General features: G+C 36.2%; 2 protein-coding genes across 4 annotated transcripts; one reads left to right on the top strand and one right to left on the bottom strand.

Moving 5' to 3' along the window:
- Window positions 1–12: 12 nt before the first annotated feature.
- Window positions 13–7,819, bottom strand: LOC131952269 (thioredoxin-like protein 4A). Of its 3 annotated transcripts, none has more exons than XM_059314863.1 (3): window positions 7,791–7,819; window positions 1,335–1,577; window positions 13–299 (listed from the first exon to the last, which is right to left on the bottom strand). In XM_059314863.1, exons 2-3 carry the CDS (start codon window positions 1,527–1,529, stop codon window positions 66–68), a joined length of 429 nt encoding a protein of 142 aa, XP_059170846.1. In that variant the 5' UTR covers window positions 1,530–1,577; window positions 7,791–7,819; the 3' UTR covers window positions 13–65. The 3 variants fall into 3 exon arrangements, with proteins under 3 accessions (XP_059170846.1, XP_059170845.1, XP_059170844.1); XM_059314862.1 differs by having other exon boundaries at window positions 7,692–7,808; XM_059314861.1 differs by lacking the exon at window positions 7,791–7,819 and adding an exon at window positions 7,688–7,780.
- A 281-nt stretch (window positions 7,820–8,100) lies between these two features.
- Window positions 8,101–18,411, top strand: LOC131952295 (uncharacterized). The gene is made up of 10 exons (XM_059314902.1): window positions 8,101–8,270; window positions 9,379–9,489; window positions 9,787–9,938; window positions 10,139–10,264; window positions 10,540–10,751; window positions 10,988–11,129; window positions 11,650–11,774; window positions 11,857–12,001; window positions 12,184–12,305; window positions 15,448–18,411. Exons 1-10 carry the CDS (start codon window positions 8,128–8,130, stop codon window positions 17,545–17,547), a joined length of 3,378 nt encoding a protein of 1,125 aa, XP_059170885.1. The 5' UTR covers window positions 8,101–8,127; the 3' UTR covers window positions 17,548–18,411.
- Window positions 18,412–20,240: the final 1,829 nt, after the last annotated feature.

Genomic DNA, 20,240 nt, shown 5'->3' with positions numbered 1-20,240 from the left:
AAAATAGTAATAAACTTTGTAAAACATTAATTTTTATTTATATAACATTAACACTGATTAATATTTTAATATCTGTATTTAGTGGAGTAATCCTTTGGAGAAACAACAAGACCCCTGCCTTTACGAGCACCTCTATAAACAGTTTCCACAATGTCAATAAATTCTTGTACATCCTCCATACTCCAGTTAATTTTGTTATTGTTACCAGTACCCAAATCAATCATGATATGTTTGTTGCGATAAAAAAACATAACTGTGCATGGGTCATATAACTCGTACATTTTGTTGAAATCTGGTACCTAAAGAGAAAAATAAAATAAATTTTTGTGGAGGAAAACAAACTGAAGCAAGTCTTGGATACAGCTCAATATTGAATTAAACCTAATTTTGCAGTTGCCACTAGTTAGTACAGTTTACCTAGCAAAATTTAAGTTATTCAAAGAATCAATTGATAGTAATGCTAAGAGTAAGAGATTACCAGCTTAAACAATGTAGTACATTTATTGCAGTAATGTACTATTACATTTTAAATAAATATCCTAATATATAAAAGCCCATGTGTGCACTTCTCTCTCTCTGTCCTTTTTTTAGGCGATGTGATCAGTATGTTCAGTGATATATGGAGAACTTAAAGATACAGACGTTTGTTGAAAAATAATATGGTGGATGTTATTAATGTAAAAACTAAATTTTATTTAAAGAAAGAAAATAAAAATAAAGGCATATTTGAATATAGAAACAACTTTAATTATGCAACCGGAAAAGCATTTATTGTTGTGAAAAGAACACAATAAACAATGAAGTCACATGCCACATGTTTAAACTACGGAAAGAACACAAAATTAATGGTGTCATCTTCCAATTTTAGAATATAAAGAAATGAACTATTTCATTAAAATTTGATTTAGATCTACTTATTGGGACGTATGCTATGAAATATATTCAATTTTCTTAAAAAATTTACTTTAAAAAAAAAAAAAAAAGCAGAAATACAATTAAACAGTCTGGTTTTTAAAGGAATAATTTTATTCTCTTAATCATTTAATATGGTATTGTGTTGACTAATTATGTATATAATTTGGTCTTTCTAATAGGTATTGGTAGCCTATGTTATTTTTAATGTGCCAGATTTTTTGCTATTTGGTTATTTCTTTGCTTTGTATAGTTCAACATGTAGTAAAGAAAATTGAGGTTTGACCAATAACTATTTTATAAAACATTTTTCTCAAAGATGTGTAATGGGTTCTGACTGCTAGTATAATAAACCAACCATGTAAAAATAATGTATTTATTTAACATATTTAAATAATTTAATAACAAAATAAAATCTTTACCTCAGTAATATCCACTAGATAGACAACAGCAAAATTCTTCATTTTGTCAGCACATTTATACAGTGTTTCATCCATTACCATACAGGTAGGATCCCAATCATGTCCAAAACGAATAACTACTACCCTGTCCTCCTCTGAAAGTATGGCTTGATCAACTTGCCAACCATTGTGTAGATGCTGCAGCATGTACGACATGGTGACTAGGTTGATGTAGATTTGGCAGAACTAATCCTGTATGTAGTACTAAAAGAGAAAAATAATAATGTTAAAATATTTAAACACTACTAAGTAAGTTAGTAACGGAGTATATTTTTGCTATTGGCCACATTTGCACGGTCCACGCCACGTTGCGCTAAATCTTTACCCTAGGTCGCACACGATCTAAAAAAAAATAGATAACAGGACTGTCCGATTTTTTTCGTCTTAGCAATTTAATGTTGACATAGATCTAGATCTAGTTTAAGTGTTTTATTTCTTGACAGTAAAGTGTCAGTTGTAGGTCAGATCAGTGGCGTAGGCAGGGGGGGGGGGGGTCATAACCCCCCCATAGACCCCTCGGTATATATATATATATATATATAAAGGGGGGTGCAAATCAAAAGTTTGAGGGGGGGAGCAAATCGAAAGTTTGAGGGTAAAAATTGGAACACTCTCATCTGACCCAGTGGCGTAGCCAGAATCGTCTCAAGGGGGGGGGGGGGGTGTGTGTTTCAATTTTTACCCGGGGACAAACTTTCGATTGGCACCCCCCCCCCCCCCTTGAGACGATTCTGGCTACGCCACTGGGTCAGATGAGAGTCCTAGATCTAGCTAAATCGAACTGCTCTTTAGTAAATTGCTTTTACAGCTATACTATCTAGCATGCGTGATAGTAAATCAAAGTCTATATTATTGAGCCTATGTGAACTTTAAAAATGACCAATAGTAGATCTATGTCTATATTATTAAGCCTATGTGAACTTCAAAAAAAGGACCAGCAGTAGGTCTGTTTTTCAATTTGCTTGAGGGGGGGGGGGGGGTTGAAGTGAGAATAGAAGACACAGCTGATCTTAATTAGAACTTGGGTTCATTCTATGACGTATGCCATAGGGCTCATAGGCCTGCTGAACTCACAGTGACCATGCCGACCGTCGTGGGATTTTTCACTTACGGGATAGAATCTAGTAGATGTAAGCAAGCAATAATGCGAGTGACGATGTTTGGAAATTTTATAAAAAAAAAATCACCAGTTATATTTTTAATATGAAAAAAATAAAATGTAAAAAGACATTAATACCGGTCGTGCTAACTCTGGGTTCGAACTCTGAGCTTCAGGTCTGTGAACTTCAGCTGCCACACTATTAACTCAACCACACCCGATGTGTTTTAAAAGGAATAAGTAAGCATTTCCAATCACAAGATGGCAAATTCCAAAGGAAATAAACACTGCTTCATTTTCTTACTGCATGTCGAAATATATATTGTAATTTCGAAACATGATATAGCATATTAATTTATACTTAGTAGATTATTTATTACTGGGCCTGAATTTGTATATTAGAGTTTATTGGTTATATATATGTATAGGGTATAGTAGAATTATTTTCCAGATAGTACCATATACGGAATTTTAAAAATATAGCGCTCTGCGACATGTGTTGTCACTTCATTTTGCTATCATCCCATCATAACACTGTGTCTGTGTATACACTAGACTTGACCTATTCATTATGTGTATCTATAGGTAGGCTAATCTATAAAATAAATGGTAATCTATCATTTTAGGTATGTAAAATCTGCAGAGACTAGTAATGTGAAAAAAAGGTGACTCATTAAATTTTAGTAATTATTTCACACGAGCTGACCCATGACGTAGCATATGCCGCCATTTAGTTTAATTCCTATTTTTCAGTAATTCATAATTTGTGAATTCGACACTACCAATGCTGAAAATATTTAAAACACTATCAGTAGCTAGTGAAGGACGATTATCGTCACCCTCACTTTCCACCCCCCCCCCCCCCGGCTCAGTGATAGCAGCTGTTTGTGACGACAGTTTACAGGCGACAATGAAGAGAGCACGCAGAACATGTTATTATCTCCCCTTAGTTTCAAATCATTACCTAAAAGGTAATCTATCGTTTTAGGTACATAAAATCGCCAGCGACTAGTATTGTGAAAAACAGGTGACTCCTTAAATTTTAATAATTATTTCACATTTTGAGGAGGATTTATGTTTTGAAAATTATAAAGATGATTCCTTGTTTCATTTTTGTACCTGTTTTTAAACAATTGAATTAAAACTTTTCAGTAATAAATGAAGACTAGCGATGTTTCCAACAGATGCAACCATTTACTAACTATAGCAAACATCTCGTTTGAGTTTTTTTGTAAACTTATAGTGCGAGATAAAGGGGAAACCACTCTACTTTAAAAATGGCGGAACTGTTTATATATTAATATAATATAGGCCCTAGGCCTAATATATAATATATAGCAAATCTTGCTAGCAAACACTGCTATTTAAAGTTAATTTCTGGCCTAGTAGATATATATATCCTGAGTAGGCCTATAGTAGCTAGGCCAATGCAAAAATTTAATTTCAGTAAAACAATATAATAGTTACATATTTGGATAGGGGCTGTCAATCTGATTACAGATCAGTTTGAATTTTCAAAATCTGACCATAAACAAAAAAGTTATGAATTTTTTAGTCATTAAAAAACAACACTTTTTTCAGACAACCGGGGTAGACCCTGAAAGAGGAAAAATACTGGGAGGGTATGGACCAAATTTTTAAGCGTTTTTCACTAAAAGTGGTATAAAAGCCAGAATACTTTATCAATTGATGTAATTTTAAGACATTTTATAGATTTTTGTATGCTGAATCCAATGATGCTATTTTAAAAAGTGTCATTCGATTACTCAACCTACTAATCTCATAGATTATGTAATATCCCCCTGTCAATTTTTTTTTAAACATCTAATAATTAATGTGATAGGAAGTCATTCTTTTAAATGTAACGCTGTTTTAATCTAAAATATGACATTTGTATAAGCTCAAGATAATGGTAGATTTAAAATGGTCCAACATTGTTACATAACTATCAAATGTTAAGGTTATGTAATCCCACCCTTTGCTCAAAATATACCATGAATTTGTTTTAAAATCACTTTTGCTCATTGTCAGTTAACTTCAAGTTAATAGCCTACTAGAAGAAAATATAACTAATCAAGTTTTTCAATACAAAGAGAAGAATGCTATAGTAAATTTGTGATTATGTAACTTCTTAAAAGATGTTATGTAATCTATGTGCAATACCATAGGCCTACTCTATTCCAAAAATATTTTGTTTAAAAACTTGCACAAGGTATAGTGTAAGTTATAGATATATAACATCTATATATATAATTCTCTTCTTCGAGCCGTTAGAAAACAAGCTGCAAACGCTCTCCCTACCTCCCCACCCCTACATGGTTTTAGTGAGCTGTGTTCACTCTAAATGTTTACAAGCAGAGCCAACGATTTTAAACGTAGGGGGGGGGGGGGGGGGTTATGGTCCTTAACGAGCTACTTATAGTGTTTTAAAGAAATATTTTCAGTGTCAGCGTTGGTACTGTCGAATTCACAAATTATGAATTATTGAAAATTAGAAACAACTAAATAGCGGCGTATGTTATGCCGCGGGCCGGCTCGTAAATTTATATTTATGCTCAATGATTAGGCTAGTAGTAAGTAGGTTTATGTATTTTGTAAGCCTACCAGTATAGGCCTTTTACAATTAACAACTTTCTTAAGAAAAAAAACACGTGTTTGAGTGCTTGACTGTGTAGATCTAGTAGATTCTAGAAATTGTGTAGAAATTGTGTAAGATTACCGTGTTTGGCTATACAGTATACACAGACACGTGTACCACCACCAGCTATTGCCTAGATTTAGTTCAATCAGACATGTGGGTAACCAGGTCTTCTGACCAACGAATTTTATTGCCCTATTACGTAAACACCACCGCTGGATAGGCTAGTCGGCCAACCCGATGAACGTGTCAGACGAATATTATGTAATTTCAGAGACAAAAGTCTGGTAAGATTTCCTGATCTATGCCCGAGGGTTAGTAACATCAACTCCACAAAGTGAAGGGGGAGGGAGGTGGGGTATGAAACCACCGTGTACCGTACGGGTGTTATACAACATCAAAAGCGATGCTCGTCGGCTTGTCGCGTCACGGACTAGTGGGGGCGGGGTGAGGCTACGGGTGTTACATACGGTGTGGGATGGTCAGTGGCTACCCCCATCCACCCCACCCCATTTTGGTCGATTTGGCAAGCTAGAAACCCCCACGTTGTTAGTGGTATTAAAATTTGTAGAAAAGAGCCCCGGATAGATCTATAATTTAATTTATTTTTTAAAGCCAATTTTACGAAAATGCAATGTACACAATTATGAAACGTTACACGAATCACATCACAGCATTGTTTGATCGGGCCGAAGCTATTCGGATTAATTTCTAAAGAAGATAATTTTGACGATTAGTCCTCAGCCGTAAATACTAACAAAACTTTTGTTTGACGTTTCAATGGGTTAAGACAAAGTTATGCAACATGTCTGTGTGCTTATAAATATAAAGTAGCAATAGCCGTCGAGTCAAACACGGGAACACATGTATCTATCTTTAGACATTGTTTATAGTATCATCCAATCGGATCAAGCGCCTAGCGTCACGTGACCACACACTCGGCTGTGCCACACGATGTGTAGATCACCACAGCAGAGCGATTCAGTCGGACGGCGGCCGACGCGTTAATTTTTATTTTCGTTCGGTTTTAAAATGTATGGACGGCTTTATTACGAGGCGCTATAATACATGTTATACATTTAAATAAACGTCGAGATTTCGGGAATACAGCTCAGGGTTCAAATGTAAAATATGTCCAATAATAGACCGGGAAACTTGGTTCAACTTTGCGGTCCGATATCTCCAAAAGTATTTAACTTATTTTGACCACGAACCCTGAGCGTTATACGTCTACATTTAATGTATTCGTCTGCCAAATTTAACTGTTGTAGTACGTAAACTCGATACGTGTATACAAATTTTGTAACGCGTCATCAGGTTAAAGACGGCGATTCGAAGCACAGCAGGGCGGTTCTGTCGAACAGTGGTCGGCGCGTCGTGTTTATATTTTCGGTCCATTTCAAAGTCTATAGACGTCCTTATTATAGGGCCTTATAGGACATATGATACATATTAATAAACGTCGAGATTTCAGGAATACAGCTCAGGGTTCAAATACAAAATCGGTCCATAAATAGCTCAAATAACTTAGTTTAACTTTGCGGTCCGATATCTCCGAAAGTATTTAACATATTTTAACCAAGAACCCTGAGCGTTATACGTGTACATTTAATCTATTCTTCTACCAAGTTTCACAGTTGTAGTACGAAAACTCACAGAGTCTATAGACTCCAAGTAACACCCCCCTTTTAAAAAGGTGAAAAAGCCTCCCCCCTAATCGGCACGTCGCCGCGGGGGGTAAAAAATGCGATTTAATCGGCGATTTCTTCAACGTCTGAAATAATACAGAAATCAAACTAATACAGTTAAAAAGGTTATTCAATTACGAACAGAATGATGTATAACATGTTAAAATAAACACAATAAAAGCATGCAAAAAACAGAGTTAAACATGCTGGGGGTAGGGAAAAGCCGATTTGTCCGATTTTCTCGGCAGCGGCATTGGCCTAGCTACCTATAGGGCCTATATTTAATATTTCGAAGTGACTTATGACTACCCGGAAGAAGATTTTTCTCCCCAACGTTTCCACTTAGTCGGCAAAAGATAGCTCTGCGCATGCGCAGTGACCTATGGCTAGGGTTAGGGTTGGTGTTAGGGTTCTATGGTTGTAAACACACACATGCGCAGTACCATCAAAAACATCGCCGCGATGACAAGTCATAGTTTCTCTCCATTGCGCATGCGTATGTTATTCCGGCTAGCATCAGCCTTAATATTTAGCCATTGATTTAGGTTTATTATTCATTTAGGCCTATCTATAATATAACTATTTGACACAAATATATCACAATATATTTCTATTACTAGGCCTAAAGCCTTGACAATGAGGTAACTTTTTCGTACATTACTAGATCTAGCCGCGGGCGATTTTACGTGTAGATTAGAATCTTCAATCTACCCATTCTTTTGATTCTGCCTACTCTGAGTAAAAGTTTTAGTTTAGTAAAACACAAAACGATAGAATTTATTTAATTTTATTTAGATCTAGCAGTTTAGTTTTAGATTCCGATAGAATATAGATCGATTACCAAATTTTCTAATCTAATTTAGATCTGCTTCTTAGTAGGCCTACTTACTTACTGTAATTTTCTAGTTTAGATCTAGTTTAACAACTTCCAAACAAATGTTAGCCTGTAAAAAATGTAGATAATTTATTTACTAATGTAAACAATGAGTTACTTGAGACAAGCGTTCTGCATCGAATGGCTGTCATACTAAAAACCAAACATGCACAGAAATTGCTTGTCTGTGGAAAAAAAAAAAAAGACAAGTTTTAATGTAATAATGTTGTCAAAATGTAACCACTAAATAATTTAACATTATAGGCCTATAAATCAAGTTTTTGTTTAACTATAGTTTAATATCTTTAACTAAATATTTATTGTTTATGTTTAATTTAATAATAGATCTATATTGTACAGGAACTCAATGAGCATGATTATTATTATTCTTAATGTTTCAAATGTATCGTTATCTAGTAAGACCTTGATGTCGATGTTTACAAATCGGCTTGCAAATGAAGCATTTTTATAGCATTCAGTTCAGTTCTAGTAGACCTAGTTATACTGGAATACTCTCAATTATAGTAATTATAATTCACCTGCCTGTTATATCTGAAAGTAAAACAAGAGTGGGAGAAATCAATGTAACGCTGTATAGGTTTGTTGATAGTTGCTTACTTCTTAAGTTCTTACTTTTTTACTGTAACTTTACTATTACTAAACTTTACTTACTACTTACTGTACTTACTAGACTACCTTAGATCTACTACTAGATCTAGTGTACTTAGACCTAACTTAGTACTTACTTACTCTTGTCTTAGCCCTTAGCTTAGGCCTACTTTAAGCCTACTTGAAGTTGATAAAAATAGTGATATTGATAGTATTGTAAGCGTAGTAAGTAGGCCTACAGCCCTAAATTCTAAGTAGTAGAAAGAAAGGGATATCTAATGGCCTATTCTAGCCAGAAAAAGATATGCATGCGCACTGGAGAGAAACTACGACTTGCCTTCGCTGCAATGTTTTCGATGGTACTGCGCATGCGAGTGTTTACAATTGCATAACCCTAACCCTAGCTCAGCTATTAAAGTCACTGCACAAGCGCAGAACTATCTTTTGCCGACAAGGTGGAGACGCTGGGGTAAAAAATCTTTTCCGAGTAGTCACTTCGATATCTAATACTTTTGAAGGACAATATTTAAATTTATTGAGAATCGAACCTTTGAACAAGCCCAGATGCAGTGTTCATTTATTATGTTTATTACAACTTTTTTCTTGGGATGGGGGGGGGGGGGGGGGGAGGACAAAATTTTCAGAGGGGCTTACATAATAATATATATTTTGTATAATAGTCCTAAATAAAGTAGGGCCTATAAATTATATTTTGTTGGGGGGGGGGGGGGTGATAGACATGCTTTGAGGATGATCCCCCCTGTCCCTGAAGAAATGCCTTTAAGAAACACTGCCCTGCCATGGCCTCAGCCAACCAGCAGGCTTGTAGCATTGAGTTGATTATAGACTCAAACAGTAATATAAACAATAAGTCAGGCCGCATACCACACACGCATAGTATTGTGTGTCATCCCTTAACAAAAATAAATTACCATGGGAGATGGATTTAAAGGATAAAATGGAATTTATTTAACCCTTATAAATACTTTATTAATATTTAAGTGTAAGAAGCTTGGGTATAGATCTATATACAGTGTTGTAATTCTTAGTGGAGTTTTACTAAGCAACTATTTGAAACACCCTTTTTTTGTTTACAGAGAAAAAGTAAAAAATATGTTTTACCATGCTTATGAAGGCTATTTAAAATATGCCTATCCTTATGATGAATTACAGCCTTTGACCTGTGGGGGTCATGACACTTGGGGCAGGTAAATTGATATTCACAAAATGTGTAAAAACTTTCAATAATGTTGTTTCATTGTGATAATCGTAGAATAAAATGACACAATCACTTTTCAGTTAATTATCTGATAATCTTTATAATTTATAATTTAGAAACAATATTTAGTCTTCTAATAATAACTTAATAACTGATCTAAAAAACCTTTTATTACTTATTATAAAAAATCTTTAAAAATGAATACGTCAATTTTTCATAGTTTAAAATTTCTCTCCATTACTAAAAGTAATAGTGAGCTCTAAATTTGTTACTGATTTTGTTCTAGTTATTCTTTGACATTGATTGATGCAATGGATACACTGGCTGTCATGGGAAACTACTCTGAGTTTCGACGGATTGCACAGATTTTAATAGACAAAGGAGAAAGTTTCTTTGACATTGATATTAATGCTTCTGTTTTTGAGACAAACATACGAAGTAAATATAAATATGTTCTATTTTCTTAGGGTTTTATTCATCATCTTCAAACTAAATTTTTATCTGTAATGCTTGTACTAGAAAAGGTAAAGTTGCACGTTAATAGATTTCACTCTTTGAGTTTATGTTGATGTCTGTATTTTAATAAGTGTTACTATGTTACTCGAACGTCATGAATGAAATATTTTTCTTTTTTATAGTTGTTGGGGGTCTTCTATCTGGCCACCTGCTCATGAAGAGAGCTGGGATGGTCTTAGAGCCAGCCTGGCCATGTTCAGGCCCTCTGCTGAGGATGGCAGACAACATTGCCAGGAAAATTTTACCAGGTACAGTCAAAAATATTGTTTCTTAAACATTTTAAAGAAAATAAAACAGCAGTTAATAAACATATTGACATGATGCATCTAAAGAAACTTTAAAAAAAAAAATATACTCCCTTGAAATATTGCTATACCGTTACCATCTCATAATAATTTTTGAACTTTCCATTCAATGTTGACCATGAAAAACATCCATTGTTAGATATGATTAATTACAGTGATAAAAATCATGTTAATATTTTACAAGTTGAATGTGAATCAGTTTTAGCTTGTTTCCTCAGCCTTTGATACACCTACTGGCATGCCATACGGTACAGTGAACCTGCGCCATGGGGTCCCTAAAGGTGAGACCACAGTCACATGTACAGCAGGCGTGGGAACTTTTATTGTTGAGTTTGGCACTTTGAGTCGGTTAACTGGAGACCCCATTTTTGAAAAGGCTGCAATAAGAGCAATAAGATCTTTATGGAAATATAGATCTTCTTTAGGACTGGTATATCTTTATTTTCTTAAGGACTGTTTATCTTAATTTCATACGACTGTTAAATCCTTATTACTTCTTTCAGACTAGTTTAACATTATTATTGGTAAAGTTTGATAAAAAAAAACAAAGAACGTAAACTTAAAATACTTTTTACTTGAAATACACGGACTTGTATTTGTACAGTAAACTTTTAAAAATAATAGTTTACATCTTTCATATTCACACTGACATTCTACCACTTGCAGCTAGGCAACCATATAGACGTCAGCAATGGTAAATGGACAGCTCTAGACTCAGGAATTGGTGGTGGCATTGATTCATATTTTGAGTATCTGGTCAAAGGAGCTGTCATGTTTAATATACCAGAACTTCTGCACATGTTTAGAGGTAAAGTCTTTGTTGGAACTTCTTCATATGTCAAATGTCATGTTTAATATACCAGAACTTCTGCACATGTTTAGAGGTAAAGTCTTTGTTGGAACTTCTTCATATGTCAAATGTCATGTTTAATATACCAGAACTTCTGCACGTGTTTAGAGGTAAAGTCTTTGTTGGAACTTCTTCATATGTCAAATGTCATGTTTAATATACCAGAACTTCTGCACGTGTTTAGAGGTAAAGTCTTTGTTGGAACTTCTTCATATGTCAAATGTCATGTTTAATATACCAGAACTTCTGCACATGTTTAGAGGTAAAGTCTTTGTTGGAGCTTCTTCATATCTCAAATGTCATGTTTAATATACCAGAACTTCCACATATGTGAAATGTCATGTTAAATATACCAGAACTTCCTCATATGTCAAATGTCATGTTTATATACTAGAACGTTCTTGTATGTCAAATGTCATGCTTAATGTATCAGAATTTTTGCATATGCCAAATGGAGTTGTGTTTTGTTTTGCCGTAGAATATGAAGAGCCTATAAAAAAATACATCAAAAGAGATGACTGGTACATGTGGGCACAGATGAACAAGGGGTCAATAACTCTGCCTTTGTTTACATCTTTAGATGGCTTCTGGCCAGGAATTCAGGTATTCAAAATTCAATCTGACAATAAAACTGCTGACTTTTTTATGAATGATATCAAAATTTTAAAGTTAAAAAATTCTTCAGGCCATTCTAGGAGATATAGAAGATGGGATGAAAACGATTCACAACTTCCATCAAGTGTGGAGACAGTATGGCTTTACACCTGAATATTACAACATCCCAAAGGCTGATGTCCACCAGGGTAGAGAAGGCTATCCATTGAGACCAGGTATGTTTGGTCATCAGATCAAGGTGAGACAGGTATGTTGGATCATCAGATCAAGGTGTTCATTAAGGATTGTGTTGTCTTTAAAAAAACCATCTAGTTACTCCCAGTGATTACTTAAGACTAAAAATTGAGATTTTCAGTTAAATACAAAATGTTCCAAAAAACAACAACTATTTTTACAGAAATCATTGAAAGTGTCATGTATCTGTATCAAGCAACCAAGGATCCGTACCTGCTTGAAATGGGTGTGGATATTGTTGAAAGTATTGAGCACAGTGCCAGGACAGCTTGTGGATATGCTACAGTAAGACAGTGATCCTTTGTTGTTTCAGTTCATTTAGGTTTTCCACAGGACAGCTTGTGGATATGCTACAGTAAGACAGTGATCATTTGTTGTTTACATTCATTTAGGTTTTCCACAGGACAGCTTGTGGATATGCTACAGTAAGACAGTGATCATTTGTTGTTTCAGTTCATTTAGGTTTTCCACAGGACAGCTTGTGGATATGCTACAGTAAGACAGTGATCATTTGTTGTTTCAGTTCATTTAGGTTTCCCACAGGACAGCTTGTGGATATGCTACAGTAAGACAGTGATCATTTGTTGTTTCAGTTCATTTAGGTTTTCCACAGGACAGCTTGTGGATATGCTACAGTAAGACAGTGATCATTTGTTGTTTCAGTTCATTTAGGTTTTCCACAGGACAGCTTGTGGATATGCTACAGTAAGACAGTGATCATTTGTTGTTTCAGTTCATTTAGGTTTTCCACAGGACAGCTTGTGGATATGCTACAGTAAGACAGTGATCATTTGTTGTTTCAGTTCATTTAGGTTTCCCACAGGACAGCTTGTGGATATGCTACAGTAAGACAGTGATCATTTGTTGTTTCAGTTCATTTAGGTTTTCCACAGGACAGCTTGTGGATATGCTACAGTAAGACAGTGATCATTTGTTGTTTCAGTTCATTTAGGTTTTCCACAGGACAGCTTGTGGATATGCTACAGTAAGACAGTGATCATTTGTTGTTTCAGTTCATTTAGGTTTTCCACAGGACAGCTTGTGGATATGCTACAGTAAGACAGTGATCATTTGTTGTTTCAGTTCATTTAGGTTTTCCACAGGACAGCTTGTGGATATGCTACAGTAAGACAGTGATCATTTGTTGTTTCAGTTCATTTAGGTTTTCCACAGGACAGCTTGTGGATATGCTACAGTAAGACAGTCATCATTTGTTGTTTACATTTAGGTTTTCCACAGGACAGCTTGTGGATATGCTACAGTAAGAAAGTGATCCTTTGTTGTTTACATTTAGGTTTTCCACAGGACAGCTTGTGGATATGCTACAGTAAGACAGTGATCATTTGTTGTTTACATTCATTTAGGTTTTCCACAGGACAGCTTGTGGATATGCTACAGTAAGACAGTGATCATTTGTTGTTTACATTCATTTAGGTTTTCCACAGGACAGCTTGTGGATATGCTACAGTAAGACAGTGATCATTTGTTGTTTACATTTAGGTTTTCCACAGGACAGCTTGTGGATATGCTACAGTAAGAAAGTGATCATTTGTTGTTTACATTTAGGTTTTCCACAGGACAGCTTGTGGATATGCTACAGTAAGGAAGTGATCATTTGTTGTTTCAGTTCATTTAGGTTTCCCACAGGACAGCTTGTGGATATGCTACAGTAAGACAGTGATCATTTGTTGTTTCAGTTCATTTAGGTTTCCCCATTGGACAGCCATTCCCAGCATGTATGCATTGACTTAAGGCATTGTTTTTCTGGTTACACCCCATGCTTGTATATTTAGTTGTTAAAATGTTTATGGTGATCCTAAAAATCATTGAAATTATAAAATGTGTTGGCTATCTTGATTTTGCTGTGTAATGATTCTGTTCTTAATCTTTAATTACTTTAAAACAATTTTATTCTATAAATAATTGCTTGTTTCTATCAGCGACTCAAAAACTTGATTGATTTGTCTGAAGTGATATTATTGTTTATTTTGTAATTGTTTATTCTCTTGTTTTAATTGCTTGAGAAATGTATTAAATTGATTGCTTTTAAATAACGTAATATGGTATCATCAATTTATTTCTTGTCTCCTAGATCAAATAACGTAATATGGTATCATCAATTTATTTGTCTTCTAGATCAAATAACTTAATATGGTATCATCAATTTATTTCTTGTCTCCTAGATCAAATAACTTAATATGGTATCATCATTTATTTCTTGTCTCCTAGATCAAATAACATAATATGGTATCATCAATTATTTCTTGTCTCCTAGATCAAATAACTTAATATGGTATCATCAATTATTTCTTGTCTCCTAGATCAAATAACGTAATATGGTATCATCAATTTATTTGTCTTCTAGATCAAATAACTTAATATGGTATCATCAATTTATTTCTTGTCTCCTAGATCAAATAACGTAATATGGTATCATCAATTTATTTGTCTTCTAGATCAAATAACTTAATATGGTATCATCAATTATTTCTTGTCTCCTAGATCAAATAACGTAATATGGTATCATCAATTTATTTGTCTTCTAGATCAAATAACTTAATATGGTATCATCAATTATTTCTTGTCTCCTAGATCAAATAACGTAATATGGTATCATCAATTTATTTCTTGTCTCCTAGATCAAATAACGTAATATGGTATCATCAATTTATTTCTTGTCTCCTAGATCAAATAACGTAATATGGTATCATCAATTTATTTCTTGTCTCCTAGATCAAATAACGTAATATGGTATCATCAATTTATTTCTTGTCTCCTAGATCAAAGACGTAATATGGTATCATCAATTATTTCTTGTCTCCTAGATCAAATAACGTAATATGGTATCATCAATTTACTTCTTGTCTCCTAGATCAAATACGTAATATGGTATCATCAATTTATTTCTTGTCTCCTCAATCAAATAACTTAATATGGTTTCATCAATTTATTTCTTGTCTCCTAGATCAAAGACGTAATATGATATCATCAATTTATTTCTTGTCTCCTAGATCAAATAACGTAATATGATATCATCAATTTATTTCTTGTCTCCCAGATCAAGAACGTAATATGGTATCATCAAATTTCTTTCTTCTCTCCTAGATCAAAGACGTGATATGGTATCATCAATTTCTTTCTTCTCTCCTAGATCAAAGACGTGATATGGTATCATCAATTTCTTTCTTCTCTCCTAGATCAAAGACGTAATATGGTATCATCAATATATTTCTTGTCTCCCAGATCAAAGACATGATATGGTATCATCAATTTATTTCTTGTCTCCTAGATCAAAGACGTGATATGGTATCATCAATTTATTTCTTGTCTCCTAGATCAAAGACGTAATATGGTATCATCAATATATTTCTTGTCTCCTAGATCAAAGACGTGATATGGTATCATCAATTTATTTCTTGTCTCCTAGATCAAAGACGTGAGAGACCACAGACTTGAGGACAGAATGGAATCTTTTTTTCTAGCGGAGACGACCAAATATTTGTACCTCTTGTTTGACCCCGACAACTTCATCCACAACAACGGCAGCCGCGGCGATGTGGTGCACACACCCAGCGGCTCCTGTGTCATAGAGGCCGGTGGCTACGTCTTCAACACAGAGGCTCACCCCATCGACCTGGCCGCCGTCCACTGCTGCAGCGCCTTCAAGAAAGAAGAGGAGCGTGTGCTGCAGGAGTTCCACGACAACCTTGACCTTCTCTCTCTGTTTAGCCTGGTGGAAACCAAAGAACCAACCAACTGGTTGTCTGCTAACAAAAGATTCAAAAAGAAGACAGCGAAGAGGGTTGCTGGGGTTGGTAAGGAGGATGAGGTGGAAGGCAGTGAACATGTTGATGTTGTCAAGGTTAATGAAGATGAGGATGTTAAGGAAGACAGTCCTGATGATGATGATGATGATTTTAAGAGTTTTGAGGATATGGATACAGATTTCAAGTCCTGGAGGGATAAAGACTCAGTTGATTCACACAAGCACAAGTCTGATGGTAAACGCTCTCTTGAAGTTATAGACATGACAAGTTTTACTGAGAAGGAGAGAAATCTGACGCACATTTTCCTGAAGGAGATGCAGATACAGAATATATTGAAAAACCTTTCGGTGCAAATAGCAGAAAAGTTAAGACAGCAGTACAAGGATTCTGAGTATGAGAATCTGGCCAACAATGCTGCCAAGAAGATTCTGGAAGCTGGGGACAATTTGCCAGTTGTGGAGACAGTGCAGAATTCTACAAATGTGCCTGAGACTGCCCCTGCTACAAATGTGCCAGAGCCTGCCCCTGCTACAAATGTGCCAGAGCCTGCCCCTGCTACAAATGTGCCTGAGCCTGCCCCTGCTACAAATGTGCCAGAGCCTGCCCCTGCTACAAATGTGCCTGAGCCTGCCCCTGGTACAAATGTGCCTGAGCCTGCCCCTGCTACAAATGTGCCAGAGCCTGCCCCTGCTACAAATGTGCCTGAGCCTGCCCCTGGTACAAATGTGCCAGAGCCTGCCCCTGCTACAAATGTGCCTGAGCCTGCCCCTGGTACAAATGTGCCAGAGCCTGCCCCTGCTACAAATGTGCCTGAGCCTTCCCCTGGTACAAATGTGCCAGAGCCTGCCCCTGCTACAAATGTGCCAGAGCCTGCCCCTGGTACAAATGTGCCAGAGCCTTCCCCTGCTACAAATGTGCCTGAGACTGCCCCTGGTACAAATGTGCCTGAGACTGCCCCTGGTACAAATGTGCCTGAGACTGCCCCTGGTACAAATGTGCCTGAGACTGCCCCTGGTACAAATGTGCCTGAGACTGTCCCTGCTACAAATGTGCCAGAGACTGCCCCTGCTTCAAATGTAATTGATCAGGTTTCACATCCAGTAGCCTCACAAGGTGAGTTGTCTGGTGACACAAGTCACCCTGAGGCAAGTCACCATGAAGAGGAACAGAAAGATAACCAGGCAATGATTGTAGAAGAAAAAGTTGTAAGCAGTGATGGGGAAAGGAAAACTGTCATCCAGCATAAAATAACTCTGAGAGGCGAGGAAAGTGTTGTCATCATTAAAATGGGCAAAGAATCTGATGGTAAAGAATTTGATGGTAAAGAATCTGATGGTGATTCTTCAACAAAAATGGAAACAGGTCAAGGGGAGGTAACACCCCAACAAAGTACAGAAGAAACTGTCAGGTCACCAAACCCAACAACAGAAAAATTCAAGTCCCACATAGAGCACCAGATACAGACCCAGAGCACTCAGCAGGATCCAGCCTCACCCGTCATGGCGCCTGACACGCCCCCCTCACCCCTAGAGGTCAAGAGAGACAACATTCTATCAATCACAAGAAAAATTCTCAACCTATTCTCCAGTACAACAGAGGAGACAGAGCAGGAGTCCAAAGCTCCCAGCCTGTCTGGTCTCTACACCTCCTTGTCTAACTACACATTAAATTATTTTCATGACCCCACAATCCTGCACTGTCCTGCCCAGACATTCCACAGCAGGGTCTCCGTCTATGGGGAGATGTTCCAGGATGATTAACTCTTGCTGAGAGAATTTAACCAATCAAATTCTTCCATTCTGGCAGCATTCAATCTGCTCAAGTCCTCTACATCAACCTTTTAACTTTTATTTCTTTTAATTCTGGCTGTGTTTATTTCTCAGTTAAGTTTGTGTTTTATCTTGTCTGGTTTTTGTTTTTACATCAACCACTGACAGTTTTTTAAATAACTCAGAACATGCACTGAGGATTACCTTAAGTTAAAAAAATAACGTCATAAGTTTTATTAAATTATTTTAATGAACTTTAAGATCACAACACATTATGTGATATGTAGGCATGAGGTCTTTATAAAACATGGGTGTCATCTCCAGTTAACTAAACATTGGAGTACCACATTTTACCACTGAGAGGAGTTGGATGCTGTTGTAAACTGATGATTTTTTAAATCCATCAAGATTTTTAAATCCTTGAAAATGCACTTCGAGGATCTCCTTTTTATAAAAGGAATTTTAAAGATTACTTTTGGTTCTTGGGTTCATTTTTATGCAACAAGTTGATTGAAATTATATTTTATTTATTTAAACTTTATTTTATGTTAAAGTATTAATTAATGCATATTGCATTCATTTTGCCATTTTTTATTTCTGATATCATTTATTGTTATGTTGTATGGATTGTTAGTGTTAAGGTAAAGTGATTATAAATATTTGGATGTAATGATTATAAATGGACCACATATGAATGTGCCCAATGTGAAGTAGGCTTTGTGTGGATGCTAAAACTGTAGGCAAATGTGATTGACTAAGTGACAACTATTTTAAAATTAATTTCTGTGATACGTTCAATTAATGTTTATGTTCACTATTCCCACATATTAAAGACATTATTTCACTTAATCTATTGGTGTTCATATTTTATGAAAACTACCCACATACAGCTTTTACGTCTGATTTCTTTATCATCTTTCATATTGTCATCAGTCAGGCCTCATGCACTGTCATGGTGTCAACATGTATGTGACCCCCACTCTAGCTCCACTCTACCCATATCAAGTCACATTGAGAACCTCTGATTTTTAGACAATAAGTTGAGTTGTTAATGTATTTGTTATTCAAGGATAATAAATCATACATTACTGAAAAACATTATTTAATGTCTTTTATTCTTTACTACACCTTTCATTAGAATCTAATTTAGATCGCCATGAAACTTTAGGAAGGTATCTGCAAAAAAAAGTCTAATTCGCAGGTTGGCGCCCCGGAAGGGTCATTACCTTCCGTGTGTGCTAAAGTTGTTCGGGTCATTATCCTCCGTGTGTGCTATAGATGTTTGGGTCATTATCTTCCGTGTGTGCTATAGATGTTCGGGTCATTATCCTCTGTGTGTGCTATAGATGTTTGGGTCATTATCCTCTGTGTGTGCTATAGATGTTTGGGTCATTATCCTCCGTGTGTGCTATAGATGTTTGGGTCATTATCCTCCGTGTGTGCTATAGATGTTCGGGTCATTATCCTCCGTGTGTGCTATAGATGTTTGGGTCATTATGTGTGTGCTATAGATGTTTGGGTCATTATGTGTGTGTTATAGATGTTTGGGTCATTATCCTCCGTGTGTGCTATAGATGTTTAGGTCATTATCTTCCGTGTGTGCTATAGATGTTTGGGTCATTATCTTCCATGTGTGCCTTAGATGTTTGGGTCATTATGTGTGTGCTATAGATGTTTGGGTCATTATCTTCCATGTGTGCCTTAGATGTTTGGGTCATTATGTGTGTGCTATAGATGTTTGGGTCATTATCTTCCATGTGTGCCTTAGATGTTTGGGTCATTATGTGTGTGCTATAGATGTTTGGGTCATTATCCTCCTACCTCCGTGTGTGCTATAGATGTTTGGGTCATTATCCTCCGTGTGTGCTATAGATGTTTGGGTCATTACGTGTGTGCTATAGATGTTTGGGTCATTATCCTCCTACCTCCGTGTGTGCTATAGATGTTTGGGTCATTATCCTCTGTGTGTGCTATAGATGTTTGGGTCATTATCCTCCTACCTCCGTGTGTGCTATAGATGTTTGGGTCATTATGTGTGTGCTATAGATGTTTGGGTCATTATCCTCCGTGTGTGCTATAGATGTTTGGGTCATTATCCTCTGTGTGTGCTATAGATGTTTGGGTCATAATCCTCCGTGTGTGCTATAGATGTTCGGGTCATTATCCTCCTACCTCCGTGTGTGCTATAGATGTTTGGGTCATTATGTGTGTGCTATAGATGTTTGGGTCATTATCCTCCGTGTGTGCTATAGATGTTTGGGTCATTATCCTCTGTGTGTGCTATAGATGTTTGGGTCATAATCCTCCGTGTGTGCTATAGATGTTCGGGTCATTATCCTCCTACCTCCGTGTGTGCTATAGATGTTTGGGTCATTATGTGTGTGCTATAGATGTTTGGGTCATTATCCTCCGTGTGTGCTATAGATGTTTGGGTCATTATGTGTGTGCTATAGATGTTTGGGTCATTATCCTCCGTGTGTGCTATAGATGTGTGGGTCATTATCCTCCGTGTGTGCTATAGATGTTTGGGTCATTATCCTCCGTGTGTGCTATAGATGTTTGGGTCATTATCCTCCGTGTGTGCTATAGATGTTTGGGTCATTATCCTCCGTGTGTGCTATAGATGTTTGGGTCATTATCCTCCGTGTGTGCTATAGATGTTCGGGTCATTATCCTCCTACCTC

The sequence above is a fragment of the Physella acuta genome, unplaced genomic scaffold (assembly GCF_028476545.2).
Source record: "Physella acuta isolate Inbredline_101_S28 unplaced genomic scaffold, ASM2847654v3 ptg000863l, whole genome shotgun sequence".
NCBI classification, from domain to species: domain Eukaryota; kingdom Metazoa; phylum Mollusca; class Gastropoda; family Physidae; genus Physella; species Physella acuta.
Note: the sequence above shows the minus strand (reverse complement) of the source record. Positions and strands in the feature narration are given on the sequence as shown.

Coding starts and splice junctions, on each gene's coding strand:
- LOC131952269 (XM_059314863.1), bottom strand. CDS start 1,529: ATGTCGTACATGCTGCAGCATCTACACAATGGTTGGCAAGTTGATCAA. Junction 300..1,334: donor ATCTAGTGGATATTACTGAG/GTAAAGATTTTA, acceptor TTTTCTCTTTAG/GTACCAGATTTCAACAAAAT.
- LOC131952295 (XM_059314902.1), top strand. CDS start 8,128: ATGAAGCATTTTTATAGCATTCAGTTCAGTTCTAGTAGACCTAGTTAT. Junction 9,490..9,786: donor GGTCATGACACTTGGGGCAG/GTAAATTGATAT, acceptor ATTTTGTTCTAG/TTATTCTTTGACATTGATTG. Junction 9,939..10,138: donor TTTTGAGACAAACATACGAA/GTAAATATAAAT, acceptor TCTTTTTTATAG/TTGTTGGGGGTCTTCTATCT.